We start from the raw sequence: 17,657 nt of genomic DNA, 5'->3' as shown, positions 1-17,657 counted from the left end.
CAAGAGAAAGGATAGAATTCATTTTATTTATTTTTCAGAAAAATAATATAAAAAACTATAATAAATGTTGCTTGGACGCTAAGTTTGGTTATGCTAATGTAGACACGACTGTATAACAGAATAAATGTAGTGTTGGACCTTGCTTTCCGGCTTGGTCTAAACATTTAAACCATTTTAGTTACTTAAACACTTCAAATAAATCAGTTTAATTCCCAGTAAGTTTGAGATTAATCTCAACTTTATTTATTTTATTTTAATACTTCATTTATATACCAAAAATAAACAATAATAATAATAATGAGAGTTGGGTGGAGAAGACAAGCAACAGGTAACATTTTACCTCATGAGAAAGCTCTTCTAATTAGCTCCAACGTCAAGCTGGAGTATTCTTAAAGCTATATGACGAATAAATAAACAAACAAATAAAAGGTGAAGTTATACAATATCGTAGCATAGAAAATACGAAACAACAAATTTGAATGTAACAAAATATCGGTGTTTTGTTTGGCACCAAACTTGTTGTATAGTAACCATTTCTTCACGTAAACTTCTCACGTGTTAGGCAACTCATCTTTTCTCTTTATATCTCTTTTAGGTTTACTTGTTTATTTTCGGACAAGATTTGCTGCAGACACTTCAATCAATAATTGTATATTTTGTACTATTAAGTTTTATTTATATTATTTATTTTGTTTTTCTAGTGTACACTATTTTGTTTGAGACAGAGGAGAGCTTGTCCGATAAGCCACACAACAGCATCAAACTTGTTCATTAAGCTTTCAACTTTAACGCAAGGCATGGGGGTTTTATTTGTAAGGATATGCTTTCCCAGATACAACCGCACAAATAATTGTCCCCTTTCCCATATGTCTTCTTACAGGAAATCCAATGGGGGAAAAGTGCATAAAACCACATAAGAGAATGATTGTTTGGTTTACCAAATGATTAGCAACCCAATTAAGCTATATATTAAAGTTTGGGGAAGGGGACGACCAATATCATATTAGCATCATTTTCAAGCATTTGAGTCCCACTCCTGGCTCTCAGGATTCACACTTTTTAATTTCAAACCACTTTTTTTTTATTTATAAACTAATTATTAAGTCTTCAATGGGAATTGGGAATCAACTTTCTTACAACTTCCGACTTCTTCCGCTACAAATTATTTCTGAAACCATATGTTGCCCTTAAAAGGTAACATAAATATTATCAGTTCTTTATTTTAATTATTAGAATTAAGCTTATATGCAATATGCTAAATGATGATGATGGCATCCGGTCCAACGCCAGATATGAAACCACTTCAATATATATATGTATACATATGGTTTCGAAATTTCATTATTAATTTTTTCTTATAAATAGCCCATCTAAATTGAAACTATCAACCATATAGATATATTATTTTGATTTGAATTGATTAGAAACATTTGTTATTATATGTATGTATCGTTATTCGTTAATCAAATTGGATTTAGCCTCAAGTACTATAGTTTGTTTACTCGGGCTAAAAGTTTTATGAGCCTTACAAAATTGGTTTTTTCCCATATTCAAGGCGGGTAAATTATTTGGTTCAATAGTTCAACAGAGATTTTAATTTATAATCTACGATATTTTTTTTACAGTAAACATTGAACTCGTCACGTTGAGATGACGAGTTTGTTTGAAAATATTTTTTATTGGCCCCAAATATGTGATTTCCATATGTGCCAATATTTCAATATTTTCAATAGGACTCGCACTTTGACATGACGAGTCCACTTAGAATTTATTTTTTTTATATTCATTAAATAATTTAAAAAAACATGTAAATTTCATTATGTTGAGGTGACGAGTTTGCCTTGAATTAAAAAAAAAGTATTTGTTGTTCATCAGACAACTTTGAAATTTAAAAATATTAGTCGTTCAAACTTCTCACGTTGACGTGCCGATTTTTAACGGATATAATTTAATAAATATTAATCAAAAAATAATATTAAAAAATTTAAATAAATACAAATAATTTTATTACAAACTAATACAATGCATAATAAAACTTATTCATATTTTCGTAGTTCTTAGCGATGCCAAGGAGTGATCGAATGATAATGGCACAGGGATTGTCGAGATGTCGGGGTCGTCAGCCTTGATCCTCTTCGTCTTCATCTTCGTTTGCTTCTTGAATAGGAGGTGTATTGAACATCACTCCACTTTGAGATGCGCCTTCGAAATGCAATGACAAACTTATGGTATTTGACGCCATCATTGTTGTCATTGACTCGATTTGGATATGTTGTTGACCATATATAATATGATCCATTTCACCCTCACCCGCATATTCAGTCGAAGATGCTTGAGTGCCTTGCATTGCTTCCCATGAACCTCCAACCTAATTAACTGAGTCTCTGTTGAAGTATGATATCGAGGATAAAAACCAAAATTGGTCTGAGATGCAAAATAATCGACAGAAGTAGAAGCCGAAGAAGAAGATGATGATGATTTCTTGGCCTTTGTGAATTTGGACTTTCCTTGTTCACATTCTTCCCTCTCTTCTAATGTCATTAAATATGGTTTCCCATTTGCTTCATAATTTAGGAGGTAGAGAGAAATGTCGAAATCAAGGTCTGCGGGTGTAATCTCGTAACGCATGTAACATCCCAAACTACGGGTTAGTGACTAAATTGTAAAATTTTAGAATTTGATGATTAAAGTGGAAAAGTTGAATAGTTCAATGACTTATTTAAAAATAATTCCTGAAGGGTTATTAGTAATTATTAAAAGAATGAGAGGGAAAAATGGTCATTTGATAGGAACGATATTTTTTTCCTATATATGAATGAATCACGTGGGGAAAGGGGGAAGTTATCTTCTTCTTCTTCATTTCTTCTTCTCCATCGTGAGCAAGAGAGCAAAGGTAAGATTTCTTAATTTTTGATTATTAGCTGAATTTTAAAGGTTAGGTTTTGATCATTAGATGGTAATTAAGCTTAAGGAAAACTTAAGTTGTCTTATAATCAAAAGATGAAGAAGTTATAAGAGATTTAAGAAAATGAGTTTTTTTTATGAAATCATGGAAAAGAGTTGATAAGTTGAATTTGAAGTTAAATTTGACTTGTCATCATGATAATTAAGAAATATGAAGTGTTAGAATTGTATTTAGAATATATTGAAATTTGAGTATGATTCCTGAATTACATATGAGGAATAAAATTTTTAAGTTATAGATGATTTTCATGGATATAAGTTGGTTTAAGTAATGGTAGTTGAGTTTAATGATATGATAGGGGTTTAAAATAGAAGAATTGAGTGAAGAATTAATGATTTTTGGGCTTAAAGTATAATTTCTGGGCAGAGGGAATCGATACCTATGAAGGGGAATCGATTCCCCTTCTGGAACGAAAAATTTCCAGTATGTTCAGGGGGTATTAATTCCCCCTGGGGGGTATCGATTCCCCCCTAAATGAAAAATGGAATTTGATTCATTAAACCGGTTTAAGTTATTAACATCAAGTTTAAAGTTTAGGCTTCTGATAGTTGTTTTGAAATGATATATTTATGTAGATATTGAGCCTAAACAAGTTCCGGAATAATCAAAGAATTAGGATCGAATCAAAGCAAGGCTAAGGTGAGTGCAATTTAATTGTACTTATGCGATCGAAAAATATTGGCTTGCGATGAGCCAATGACGGAGTTACTATGGTAAGAAGTGACTCCTAAAATGTTATATGATTTTTATGAGTACATTTTAGTTTATAAGATTATAAGAAATTGGACTTGTGATAAGTCTATTTCAAATAGTTATAGTGTATGGAGTATTGATTATAAGGATGTGAATGACATGAATTGTATACTTGATTATATGAACTGATATGTGCTATATGATATATGTGATGCATGTGAAGCATATGAGAACAAGAGATGACATGATTTGTATTATATATGAATTTGTGAGTAAAGGCATATATATAAATATAATTTGTATGCATTATATGTCATGTGAACATAAGAGAATAAAGCATGTTATATGATATGAGGTTAGGTGATGAAACATAGATGAAATATATATGATGATATAAGAATAAGACATGAATCAAATGATATATATGTTTATGTGAATCCATGCAAAGTGATACGAGCTATGTGACATATGAATATGAATTCATATGAAAAGTGACATGAAAGTAAATTACGTGATTATATGCACATGTGATATGTGATCATAAGAGCAATGATATGAGTACATGAATATATGAAGCATAAGAATAATGCCCATGTTATATGATACGAGAGCTATAGGTATAGTTGGCATGCCAAGAGTAGAGGGTATACGCAGTCATTTGGGACAAATTCTACGTGGTCCTTCGGAACGTATATGTATTCTTTGGAGCATGTATGAGGTCTTTTGAGACACTTACTTGATCCTTGGTATATGTATATGATTATTAAGGAATTTATATGTGGTCCTTATGGACAATCTTATATGGCACTACGGTGAAATTCTACGTGACACTTCGGTGCATTTCTACGCGGTCCTTCGGGACAAATTCTACGTGGAACTTCGGGATAAATTCTACGTGGCACTTCGGTGCAATTTATATGAGCTGTGGTGACAGCATTTGTGCACAACCTCAGTGTACTCACGTACCTTCAGTTCTCACCAGTGTACCATGGGCTAATAAAGAGACAATAACAAATACAATATATAAGATGCATATGCTTGTGGTGATATTAACGATATTGCATGGATTATAGGATGTTATGTGTTCTAAGATATGTATAGAAATGTTCAACACATGCTTATATGATCACAAGGAATTAGTAACAATAATATGAGTATTGTAAAGCATGTTAATGAAATATGTTTTTATATGATATGATAATATTGGCATATGTATACCTTTTGTTTATATGAAATGATAGATGGTTATAGTTTATGTTTTGTATGTCTCACTGAGTCAACGACTTAGCGTGTAATTGTTTCACGCGTAGGTTCCAAGAAGAGGAAGATTGGTAAAAGTTATGCAAGACAGGTCAGTTTCTCCTTTCCAAAGATCAGATCAGAATATAAATGTATAATATGTATTTTGTAACAATGATAGGGGTTGGCATGTAAATAAAGGTTTAAATCCGATATGTTTTAATCGGTTTTGTAAAATCATATGATTAAGTTTTATAATGTTTATATGTAAACAGAGATGTTATACGAATTTATAAGTATTTTGCCGAAAGTACTGTAGTAGGTACTGTTCATAAATACATTTTTGCCTCAAAATTTTATACCAAACACAATTGAACAATATATGGTTGTATTTTTCTTAATATAAGTTCAAATGTTTTGATATTTTGTAAGGAAAAATGTTTTAAAAAGGCAATGTGACATCTCGGACTCGTATTCGGGTCAGGTACGGGTTGGGGTGTTACAACGCATAAGAACCTATAAATGATGATGAATCCATTGGTCAATGTAGATAGCATGATTCATCGCCCAATAGTCTTTATGCTTCCCACGCGTATCAATTTTATGGAGTGTGTCCATATCAAAATATTTGTGTAGGAATCTGTTGATGAGACCCAAACTATCGTAACACTCTATTTGCGGCATGAATCTCAACAATTGTAAAGTGTAGCAAAGGCGTAACGACACACCACAACTCTGAGCCTTTAAAAAATTCCGATGGCAATAACTAGTAGATCATATCGTCATAATAAGGGATCCAAGAAAACTTTAAACATTAATAATAAAAGTTAGTATAAATAAAGAGGAAAATTTTAATTAAATTTTAGTAATTTAAAAAATTAATATTTATCGCATGTCGACCGATGATATCAATTCTCATTCGTATCTCTTTTAGTTGCACCCAAAAAATTGGTCTCAATACTTTTATGTCGTCATCTAAATAATATAAAAATTAAAAAATTAAAAAAATCCCTAAAAATTTAAAAAATTTACTAAAAATGTTAAAAAATTCCTAGTACCACGCCCACTATTGTAGTAGGACTAGACAACTCGTTACATCAACTTTTTGACCTTATTCGACGATTGTAGCCTTGCAAAGTTCCCAAATATAAAAATGTCAAAATTACGGAGCCCCAGCTAATGTTGTGACACTCAGTAAAATTCTCTAATATCGGAAGATACTGAATGTGCGTCAAATTACCAAATTTATCTGGTAACAATATCCGTCCAATCAATTGGATTAGATACACTCGGGCTACAAAAATCACCTCTTGCTTGGTTGAGTGGTTCGTCACATTAAATTCAGACTCCAACCAAGTGATATGTATCTAGTACCCCTCTAAGACCTCTAATGGTGGCATCTTTCCCAAAACTTGGTGAACAATTCTGAATCGGTCGAAATTGTTGTGCCTCACTACCGCCGCACCATTAATCGGAGCACCGAGTTGGTATGCGACATCTTCCAATGTAATTGTCGCTTCACCACTCGAAAAATGAAAAGTATGCATCTTTGGCCTCCAAACGTTTAATGAGAGTAATTAATGTCAGATTCACTTTAAAACCATACAAAAATATCGTTGGATACAACCCGAATTGTTGCAAATATATAACAATCCGTTGAGGTTGATCTCTAAGAGTCATTCCTTGTTGACGAACACTCTGATCTTTTTTCGGGCCGATCTCGAGCGAAGAAATATGAACATCATCGAGGCTTAACATTTCATCGTGGGTAGATATTTTTTGGAAATTTTGAAAATATTCAAAAATTTTCTTAACAAAACATAATAAAAAAAATAAACCATAAACCTCTATTTATAACCCCATACCCAACAGTCATAAATGACTTGTTTTTTCCAAAAACTTCTACAAGGTGACGAGTTTTATAATGACAGTTGCAATCTATCAGTTGTGCAACGACTACAAAATGCTATTTTTAAAAAAATCAAGGCAAACTCATCACATCAACGTATCCCAATGAAAATATTAAAATATTGACCTACATAGTATCCACATACTTGAGACCAATAAAAAATATTTTTAAGAGAATTTATCATCTTAACGTGACGAATTTACTGTTTACTGTAAAAAAAAAATTGTAGAATACAAATTAAAATCAATGTTAATTTATTGGACCAAATAATTTACCCGCCTAGAATATTGAAAAAAACAATTTCCTCTCATTTCTCAAAATTACCTGCCCCGTAACTTTATCCTCCGCCCGTAGCTGACAAAGGAATTACAATTACAATTACAATTACAATTGCAATTGCAATTGCAATTTATATTTTCTTCTTCAGCTAAGGCTTTTGCCCTTATATTTGACTTAATTTCTCACTTTCACCCCTATTTTATCTTTACATCAATTTAGTTAAAGTTACTCGATTGCATCATTTTATATCATATATCTAACTTAAAACCTTAAATTATAAATAAAAACCTTAAACCATAACCTCTAAACAATAAATCTTAAACCCTAATTTAAGATTTATAATTTAGAGTTTTAAGTTAGAGGTAGGATATAGAATGATGTAATTAAAAAACTTTAAGGGTTAAATTAATGCAAAAATATAATATAAGCGAAAATATAATATAAACGAAAATGATAAATTGAGTCTACTCCCAAGGCAAAAGTGGCCTTTAATCCATTAAGTAAATATAATATTTTCTTCCAATTAAGACAATACATTCCCTTTAGCTATACTAAAGATGAAGAAATAGATATAATTGAATATAAAAGATGACAAATAACTAAGTTATTCTTTTTAAATGAAGATTTATTTTCTTAACAAGCCAATTTTATAATATTTAATGAAATGCCAAAATAGATTATTTGTTTGCAATTAAAAAGACAGAGGCTATAATATGTCATATAACAGACAAAGCAAACAGAATCCAATGAAAAATAAGAATTTATTACATTCAATAATGTTTCGGATAAATGAACAAGTGAAATTGGAGAGTCCAATCAAGATGACATTGGGTCCCAGTATTATTTTGTCATAAACAAAATTGTACAATTATTACTGAACACAAATAATTCGTTTAGTCCTCTAAACGAACCGAACGCACACGAACGAAGGTATATGTATGTTCGTTCATTTAATAAATAAACAAACATAAACGAACAATTTTTTTTTTATTCATGTTCGTTCATTAAGGAATATAGCTTGTTCATGTTCGTTCATTTAAATAATAAACGAACGTAAACGAACACAAACGAACAAAAATAAACGAACATAATAAAAGAACATAAAAGAACACAATAAACGAACAACACAAACACAAAAAACAAACTTATTCGAACACAACAAATGAATGTAAAAAAAGTAAACAACAATAATAACTTAAAATTCATGAATATAACCTGTAACTTTAGAGTTAATTTGTTCTAATACGACAAAAAAATACATAAATCATAAATAAACTATATGAACATAATAAAGTCTTAAAGTTAATTTGTTCAACAAAACAATCTTCTTGAAATCCAAACAACTTCAATAATCTTCGTAACACATTCAACTTGCCCTCTGTTCGAACATAAATGAACTTAAATGAATGACCATAAATGAACATAAATGAACGAACATAAGAGAACATATAATCGAACGTTCACGAACGTAAATGAACGAACGAGTCATTTGTTCGCGTTCGTTCATTTAATTAAACAAACGTAAAATATTATTCATGTTCGTAATGAACTTCCCACCGCACGATTCATTAACGGTTCAATGAAATTTCATTTGATTTACATGCCTAAATTCGTTAATGATTTATTTACAAAAAGAGAAGCATTAGTGAATGATGTACCCATGAGAAGGCCCCCGAAATCTGACAATCGCCACAAGGACCTCGTATAAATAATAGGAAGAAATGGGTCCCTTTGACCACCAAAGTATGAAAATCACCCCATTTCCACACGGAAACAATGGATATCCCCCTCCCCTCTCCATCCTCTTTACATTTCCCCTCACTGGCCAACTCTATCTTCCACCCATTTTGTAGACACCCCACGTGTATACAATCAAAGTCAAAAAATCAAATTTGGAAAATTTCCACTCTAATGACAAACCTCAACCTCCAAATTGTTCAAAATGGGTGCCACTTGAGAGATTGAAGGCCTGTCCTTTCTGTAATTACCAACACAAGCTGATGCAACCTTGGCCAGTCTAAGAAGAGGTTTCAAATCAGAATGAATTACAAGTCTAGGGCCGAAACCATAAACTTCGCTTTCCTTGCAAGCACCGCAATACTCATCGTTTACATACCACACCAACCCTCTCGTCTCTTTGGGTGCCAAAAACGATAGCCCGTAATCACATAACTTTGCGACGAATTTCACTTCTAACAATATGTTCGATGCCTTAATACATCCGTGTATTATATTTGGTGCCACCCCGGCAGCGATCCTCAAACGCCTGTTCCAATCCAGAAACGACGCGCCATCGGAGTTTTCATGCAAATAGAAATCCAAATTCACCATACCCACGAATTCCATGATAATGATCCTCTCACCTGGTGCTTGTGAAAACCCTATGATGGGGACTATGTTAGGATGCTGAGCTAAAGAAAGTGTTTTCATTACTGAAGCGAACCCGAATCCAGCATTGCTTAAAACGAGTCGTGGATGTACCCTTTTCACCGCAACGAGCTCTCCTCGAAGCGATATGGCGGCATAAACGGTACCTAAACGGCCTTTACCTACGATTCTTCTATGGTTAAACCCATCCGTCGCTGCGTCTATGTCGGTTAACTGATAACAGCTCACACAAGACTTGACGGGGAGTATTTCTTGTTTTTGATGGGATTTTTTCGGTTTCTTTCTGCAGATGATGATGAGGACGATCCCGAGAATGAAAAGAGAGACGGAGAGAATAACCAAAAGCAAATCATAAGCGATATCCTCGCCTTGTGTTATCTTTTCCTTAGCTAAAAACTATGGTTTCTGAATTGGGATAGGGGAAATGGAGAAAGAAGAAGAGTAGGGTGTTGTCTAGTCCGTTCCATACACTAACGTGTTGAAAAGGCTTACTTTCAATATATGGGATTGGGATTGGGATTGGGATTGGGATTGGGATTGGGATTGGGATTGGGATTGGGATTGGGATTGGGATTGGGATTGGGATTGAGCTTTGAACATTGAAATTTCAAGAGTTGAAGGAAGGGAAATGGGTCCCGCTTCTGTTTGTTTTTTAAAGTACACAACTTTGAAAAAATGGGTTAGATTTAGATTTGGTAAAAGAGTTGATATTCCTTCTTTTCCCCGTATTTGTTTTTGTTGGCGGACTATGGTTTAACAGCCTTATATATTTGTTCCATCATTCGTATATATTAATATAAAAAAAGATGTTAGCTTAATGGAGATGATTGGTGAATGATATTTGTGCTTGACGCTTGCCCTGTCACGGGGCTTACATAGCAAGTTCTTTCGGCCTGTCGAATTCTGCAAAATAAATTAGCTAACTTGTCCAAACTCTAGAACGTGAAATGGGATTTTAAAAAAATCACATGCTGATTAAGACTTGGATAACGAAAGATTGTTAAGTTCAACTTTGCATCCAATATCCAACGCACCTTCTGTACGTGTACCTTCAATAATAATAAGCTTATCAAATTAGTGGACTATTTAGATATCCGATGTTTAGCCTGGACTAAATCTATTAATTCAGCACCTTTTCAATAAACTGTATTAGTCACTAAATTAACCAGTACTTTTAAACTTAATTAAAAATTAATACAATAAATATATATTTTAACCAATGACGTCATGTGATTTACTAACCAAATATGTTTTTAGAAGGCTTTGAATCACTCTTTTACAAAAAGGAAGAAAAAGAAAACAATCACCCAAATATCTTTCTCTTTGGTTTCAAAACTTCAACAGAGCACAAGTGTATACCAATTATTTAAATGAGACATCAGGTGCAAGAAAAGCACCCAAATGGGTGAAATCAAAGTTTGGTAGAAGAAGTAGCGCAGCATGTATTTTCAACGCTTAAATATAGTAACTACTATATAATAAATATAAATTTATCAAAGTTAGGTGCAAGAAAAGCACCTAAATGGGTGAAACCAATTTTGATAATAAATATAGTAACTACTGTATAAATATGTAAGTAAATAAAATGAATAGATTACCCGAAAATTGTTTTACGTAAAATGAATTATCTAAAACTATTTTACGTAAAACGAATTATATTTTCCAGGAAATAGTTTTCGAAAACTATTTTACGGTGTTTTTATGATATTGTGTAAATCATTTTCACCAATTGTTTGATACACTATAATTAATTTTATAGAAAATGATTTACATAGAATGAATAAAGTTTAGTTTGGTTCATATTTTTCAAAAAATAATTGATTCGATTAACGATTAAAGAAAAAAAGCTCGGTTTATTCAGTTAATGGTAATTCAATTCGATAGATGGTTGAATTAACCATTTGAACACTCTTAATTTTAATTATTAGTATTTTATTAACATAATACTAAATTATTATATTAATGTTAAATATATATATATATATATATATTACATATTATTAATAATTTAATAATATTATATTATTAATAATTTATTTAAAAATTTCATATCATATTTTATTATAATATATCTGAGTATATATTAATATAATATTAAAAATATAATATTATTAAAATTATATTATATGTATATTGAATATTTTAATTATTCATATCTTATTAAAATAATATTAAAATATTAATTTAATATTAAACGTAAAAAATAATATTTTTTGAGTACTTATACTCTGAAGTGAAAAGTTAGGAAAATGTTTTACGAAATCGGATGCTAAAACAATTTATAGAAAATAAAAAGGAACTAAGAAAATGAATTACATTAAAAAAATCAATTACAACTATCAAATACTGAAAAAATATTTTTCGTAAAATCAATAACAATTATAAAAGACAATTTTGCAGCATGAAACGCATACCCATATGGGCTTCATTGCTTTGAGATCCACTTATTATTGGTAATGGACTACTGCCTACAACCCACAAAATAAATATAATAAATAACCCCACTTCCTGGAAATGGGTTATAGTTAGAAACAGAGAGAGCTTTGGCCCCATTTGATTTCAAGAAATAAATGTTATTTTATCTTTTTAGAAAATGAAAAATTTTATTTTATTGATTTTTTATAAAGCAAAACATATATAAAAATAAAAAATGTTTTATTAGTTTTATTAAAAATATTTTGTAAAAATGAAAAAGTTTTTTTTTTAAAAAAGGATTTCTTTTTAACTTAATGAATTAATATGGATACAAATCCATATAAATGCAATAAATAAATAAATCTAAAATCCTAAACCTAGTTCAAATCCATATAAATCAACGTTTTCTTCTTTATTTTATTAATCACATTTTTTATCAAAAAAATAAATAACCAAACATATTTTCATATCTTTATTATTGAAAGAAAAAATTGATTTATATTAACCAAACATATTTTTCATTTTTAAAAGTAAAACTTAAAATTATATTTTAAAAATAAAATAGAAAATATTTTTTTTTCATTTTCTATTTTCATTACTAGAAAAGTAGAGTTCAGTTTTTCATTATTCTAAAATTGAATAATACGTTTGATCATAAAAAAAAAATTTCTTTGAAAAATAGAAAAATACATTTGGTGCCTATCTTCTTATGAGAAATAAAATTTAAAAAAAATAGAGCAACATTTATAATGATCCGTACTATTAAAACAGTTGAAAATGCTTCTCAAGGCGGTAACAAATTTATTTTAAGGATGTAAAACAACCAACCAAATGGAACAAGACAAAATTAAACAGCCTAAATCCGCTGTCTAATAAACAGCTATGGGTCTTGTCTTGTCTTGTCGATATAGTCCCTTTCCAAAAATGATGCAAAGACTCGAGATTGTTTGTACCTGTTGTGGGAATAACTGGTTTAGGTCCCACTGGCATCGAGGACGTACCTTACCCTACCCTACCCTACCCTACCACTTCATTAACGGATTTATTGCTATTCGATCCGATTAAAGTAACAAAAACATTATATATCAAAAGCAGCAGCAAGGTGCTACATGTGGCTTACAAGAGAATAAAACCACTTTAAAATCTCACAACAGACAGCAGTGAAACCAATTTAACATGGCAATAACAACAACAACAACAACAAAACCCAATTCCCATATGTATGGGGTAAGGGGGAGGTAGGGTAGTAGGCTACCCCCAACGCCAGGTTGAGAGCAGCTTCCGTGGAAGACCTCCGGCAGTCAGAAAATTAAAAATTTAGATAAAATGCAATGCATGTATAAATAAATACATAAATACATAGCTAAAACAGTATTCATATGCAGTCATTAAAATCATATGTGCGTCTGTAACGGGAAATTAATCCCTGCATAAATATCCCTGCGAAAGAATCTCTGCATATAGACAGAAACATAAGATCCGGCTAAATTTAAAAGAGGAAACATGATTCAAATATCACCCCATGCCCTTTTAATAAATTTATCTGCCTATGCTCTTTATCTCTCAAACCAAAACATCAAGTGGGTACAATGTTTGAATACCAAAACTTGAGAGCGAGAAAATTTTAGAGGCGTATGTCACACAACAATCCTTTCCATTCTTCTCTGTTTGTCCAATAAACCTATCAGCAAAGCCTTGCTTTTCTTCTCATGCCACACTTCCTTGTTCCGAGCCCTCTTCGTAGTAATAAGGTGTAAATTTTCCGTCCTTAGCAGCAGCTTTTCGCTGGTTCTCAGCACCGGCTTCTTCGAGCATTTTAACCACCCTTCTCATTGATGGGCGGTTGACTGGAAGTGGGCTGGTACAAAGGAGGCCAATGTTAAGGACCTTGTATATTTCATCTCTGAAACAAGGATCGAGTTTGGAATCAAGAACATGGTCCACTCCTCTCTGGTCTAGAGTGGTGCAGGCCCATCTTATCAGGTCCTTCTCCCCATACTCCGGGTCGATCGGGAGCCTGCCTGTCACCAACTCGAGTACAACAACGCCAAAACTGTATATGTCGCTCTTCTCGTTCACACTTAGTGTATATGCATACTCTGATCAACAGTTTCCACAGGAAGATTTAGTTCAGATAGAGTGAAATATAACTTCAGAAGCAAATAAATATTTGCAACGGTCAGTTGAAGGAGAATTATCAGTGAAATGTACATACAAGACTATTAGTTTTTGGAAGATTTCTGATTTAGCATTCAAAGAGCATAGTGAAACCACATAGTAGCAAATAAATCAAATAAAGTTCAACATTCAATTATAAAAACGACAATAAAGAATCCAGCAACAAACCTGGAGCAATGTAACCACAAGAACCAGCAATGACCGACTTCGATTTAGCACCCTTTCCAGTTGCATCAACCACCTTGGCAACTCCAAAATCGGCAACTCTAGCACCAAAATTCCTATCCAGCAAGATATTGTTCGACTTGACATCCCTATGCACGATTGGGGGCACACAATCATGATGCAAATAAGAAAGCCCCTCGGCTGCATCAACAATGATCTTGTACCTCGTCGGCCAATCCAGCAAACCACTTTTACTGCTATGCAACAGATCGCCCAAGCTACCATTAGGCATGTACTCATAAACCAAAAGCTTGCAATCCCTAGTAGTACAGGAGCACCACAACTTGACAATATTCTTGTGCCTAATTTTCCCCAAAGTCTCGACCTCAGCTTGAAACCCATCATCGTGAGCTGGAGCCTGAGCCTGAGCCTGAGCCTGATCTCTCTCAATATCTATGCTCTCGCAACCCATTTTCATGCCTCTCCAGAGCTTCTTCACGGCAACAGCCTCCCCATTACTAAGTACCACCTTGTAAACTTTCCCCGAAGATCCTCTCCCTATCACATTATCCTCATCAAGACAATCCAAAATCTCATATTCACTAAAACCCAACTTATGAAAAGACATCAAAGTCCACTTGGACTTATCAATTGCCCTAGCTTTCTTATAACTCCTGTACTTGAAGTAAAACCAAACCACACCAACAACAAGTACCAGAGCAGCTAAGACAAAAATGGATCCAAGCAACCAAACATAACCTTTATGCTTATCTGCATCCCTTCCAAAATACAAACCACTGGTATGCCCGCACAAACCAGGATTCCCTCTGAAGCTACTTTTGTACAACTCTTTGTTGAACAAAGGCGGTAACTCGCCAAATAACAAGTTATTTGACAAATTAAGCTGGTTAAGCTTCAAATGCTGCAAACTAAAAGGAACTCTCCCAGTTAACTGATTGTTAGACAAATCAAGATAGTTTAACACTGACAAACTCCCTATTCCATCAGGAATCTTTCCTGAAAACTCATTTCTAGCTAAATTCAACTCGTTTAATTTCTTCAAAGACTCAATCCCACTAGGCAACCCCCCTTCCAACTCATTCCCATGAAGATCGAGAATCCCTAGTCCATCAAGTTTCACTATGCTTTTAGGCAACGACCCACTAAACTTATTGTTACTAGCAGACAGTTGAACTAAACTGTCAACGAGACCAATTTCTTCAGGCAATGGGCCATTGAACTCGTTCCTAGATATGATCAAAAGAGACAAATTCGCTGCCTTGGCAATTGATTTCCCAATTTGGCCAGAGAACGAGTTATTAACAAGCTCAAGTAAGTACATGTGAGGGAGACCCCAGAACCCATCGGGAATTTCTCCAGATAATTTGTTGTGCCCGAGTCGGATCCGGTTCAGGCTCCGACACCCCGCTAAACTCGACGGTACATGACCCGAGAACAAGTTGTATATCATTAGAAGCTCCTCTAGGTTCCCTTTCTCGCATATACTCGGCGGAATAGGGCCGGTGAATTGGTTGCTGGAGATGTCAAGCCATCTTAGAGGCGAGTTTTTACCGAGGTTCGCGGGTAACTCCCCAATGAGTCGGTTCTGAAGAGCCTGAGTTCGTACAGAGCTGGGGAGTCGGCGATACTCGATGGTAAAGCCCCTTCAAAGTTGTTCTCGTATAGGTTGAGACTTTCAAGTGGCAGCTGTGTCAACTCGTCCGGAATCGTCCCAGTTAGCTGGTTCATCGACGCGTCCAATAGTCTCAGTTTGGTCAAATTCGAGAACCCGGAAGGTAACTCACCGGTCAAGGAGTTGTTGTAGAGCTCAATCTGGACGACACTAACCAACTCAGTAAGAGAACCCGGGATATTCCCCACCAATTTGTTTAGGGCGAGATCCAAATCGGTGAGTTTCCCGAGGCGACCGAGCGAGTCAGGAATCTCTCCGACTAAATTACATTCCGTGAGCCACAAAATCTCCAACTTCGTTAAGTTGCCAAGCTCCGGAGGGATCCGACCCGGACTAAACGGGTTGTACGATAAATTGAGCATTTTCAGCGTACTAATGTTGCCTAAAAAGGCTGGGATTGTACCGTCTAGAAGGTTGTAAACCAGAGACAAAACCTCAAGCTTCTGGAATCTCCCGAATGAATGGGGAAAATCTCCCGATATATTGTTACCAGTTAAATCGAGGTACTTAAGGTTGGGAAGGTCTGCCAAAGTGTGGGGGAGTTCGCCAGTGAGTAGGTTCTGGGAGAGATCAAGGTGGACGAGATTTTGACACGCGGAGATATCTGAAGGGATGGTGTCATTGATGTTGTTGTAGAAGAGGTTAACGAAGGAAAGGTTTTGGAGACCGCAAAGGACGGTGGGGAAAGGGCCGCCGACATTGGCGTTGGAGAGGTCAAGGGAAGTGACGGAGCCGGTGGCAGAGTCGCATGAAACGCCATGCCAATAACACGGTGTCGGGTCACGTGGGTTCCATGAGGAAAGGGCGGAGTCAGGGTCCGAGAGGGAAGCTTTGACTTGGAGAAGGTAAAGACCTTCTTGGTTGAGAGAAAGGGCAGGTGAAGAAAAGGTGAACAAGAGGCAGGAGAGGAAAAGGAGAAGCATTTTTATTTCGTGATTCTTTTCTTGCATAGTGAAAGGAATGAGGAAGGAAGTGGAGATTGGCAGATTATATATGGATGGAGCCTCTCAACGGAATGAAGAGTTAATGAGCGGGGGTTTTGAGAGATGAAGATGGTACTTCGCCATTGGAGAGACAGGAAATGAATGAGAGAGAGAAACAGAGCAAGGGGGGATTGTTATGATGTGGGTGACTGTTATTGTTTAAACAAAATCATGGTGGGAGATGATACCGGAAACTGAAGCAAAGGGCATTATGTTACCATTCCCCTTCTCAAGCCAAGAAAATGATGGCAGAAAAGGATGTTTTTCTTTTTGTTGCCGTAAAAAGTTGTGATTTTGAAAACAGATTATGAATGGGGTTGAGAGGACATCAAATCGGTCGCATCAAGGGGAGTGGCCAAATGATCTCGAGAATGATTAAAACACAAACTCATAGATGGCGAAGATTTGGAGCGGTACACAGAGAGACAGAAACGTACTAGCAGATTATTAACGACATAGACACTTTTAATTATGCTTTGGTTTTATTATGACTGCATGGCAGAGGCATTCTTTTGCCGTGTTTTTTACTAGTACAAGTGAATCAAGTGATCTCGACTCATTGAGTTACGCTTTCAAGAGCAAACTTTAGACCGACGGTTTATACTTTGCGTTGAGTAATGAGTGAGCGAGCCTTTTTTTGTTTTTTGCGATTAGCAAAGGGTTAATGTTCTTATATGGTCAAATTATACGACGCCATTACGTAGGTAGAGAGTCAAGTTCGAAGACCAAATTTGACATCATCAGTTCTCT

At 34.2% G+C, this 17,657-nt stretch overlaps 1 protein-coding gene and 1 pseudogene across 1 annotated transcript; both read right to left on the bottom strand.

The window, feature by feature from the left end:
- Nucleotides 1–3,032: 3,032 nt before the first annotated feature.
- On the bottom strand, nucleotides 3,033–17,014 carry LOC120134078 (annotated as a pseudogene).
- On the bottom strand, nucleotides 8,670–10,073 carry LOC120133926 (phytosulfokine receptor 1-like). Its single transcript, XM_039150419.1, has 3 exons — nucleotides 9,966–10,073; nucleotides 8,985–9,869; nucleotides 8,670–8,844 (listed from the first exon to the last, which is right to left on the bottom strand). Exons 1-2 carry the CDS (start codon nucleotides 10,071–10,073, stop codon nucleotides 8,994–8,996), a joined length of 984 nt encoding a protein of 327 aa, XP_039006350.1. The 3' UTR covers nucleotides 8,670–8,844; nucleotides 8,985–8,993.
- Nucleotides 17,015–17,657: the final 643 nt, after the last annotated feature.

This window comes from Hibiscus syriacus, unplaced genomic scaffold, assembly GCF_006381635.1.
Source record: "Hibiscus syriacus cultivar Baekdansim isolate YM2019G1 unplaced genomic scaffold, ASM638163v2 tig00001799_pilon, whole genome shotgun sequence".
NCBI classification, from domain to species: Eukaryota; Viridiplantae; Streptophyta; class Magnoliopsida; order Malvales; family Malvaceae; genus Hibiscus; species Hibiscus syriacus.
Note: the sequence above shows the minus strand (reverse complement) of the source record. Positions and strands in the feature narration are given on the sequence as shown.

What these genes read in the sequence shown, in the direction of transcription:
- LOC120133926 (XM_039150419.1), bottom strand. Translation starts at nt 10,073, where the DNA reads ATGTTCAAAGCTCAATCCCAATCCCAATCCCAATCCCAATCCCAATCC. An exon ending in CCCAATCCCATATATTGAAA is followed by an intron (nt 9,870 to 9,965) that starts GTAAGCCTTTTC and finishes CAGAAACCATAG; the next exon opens with TTTTTAGCTAAGGAAAAGAT.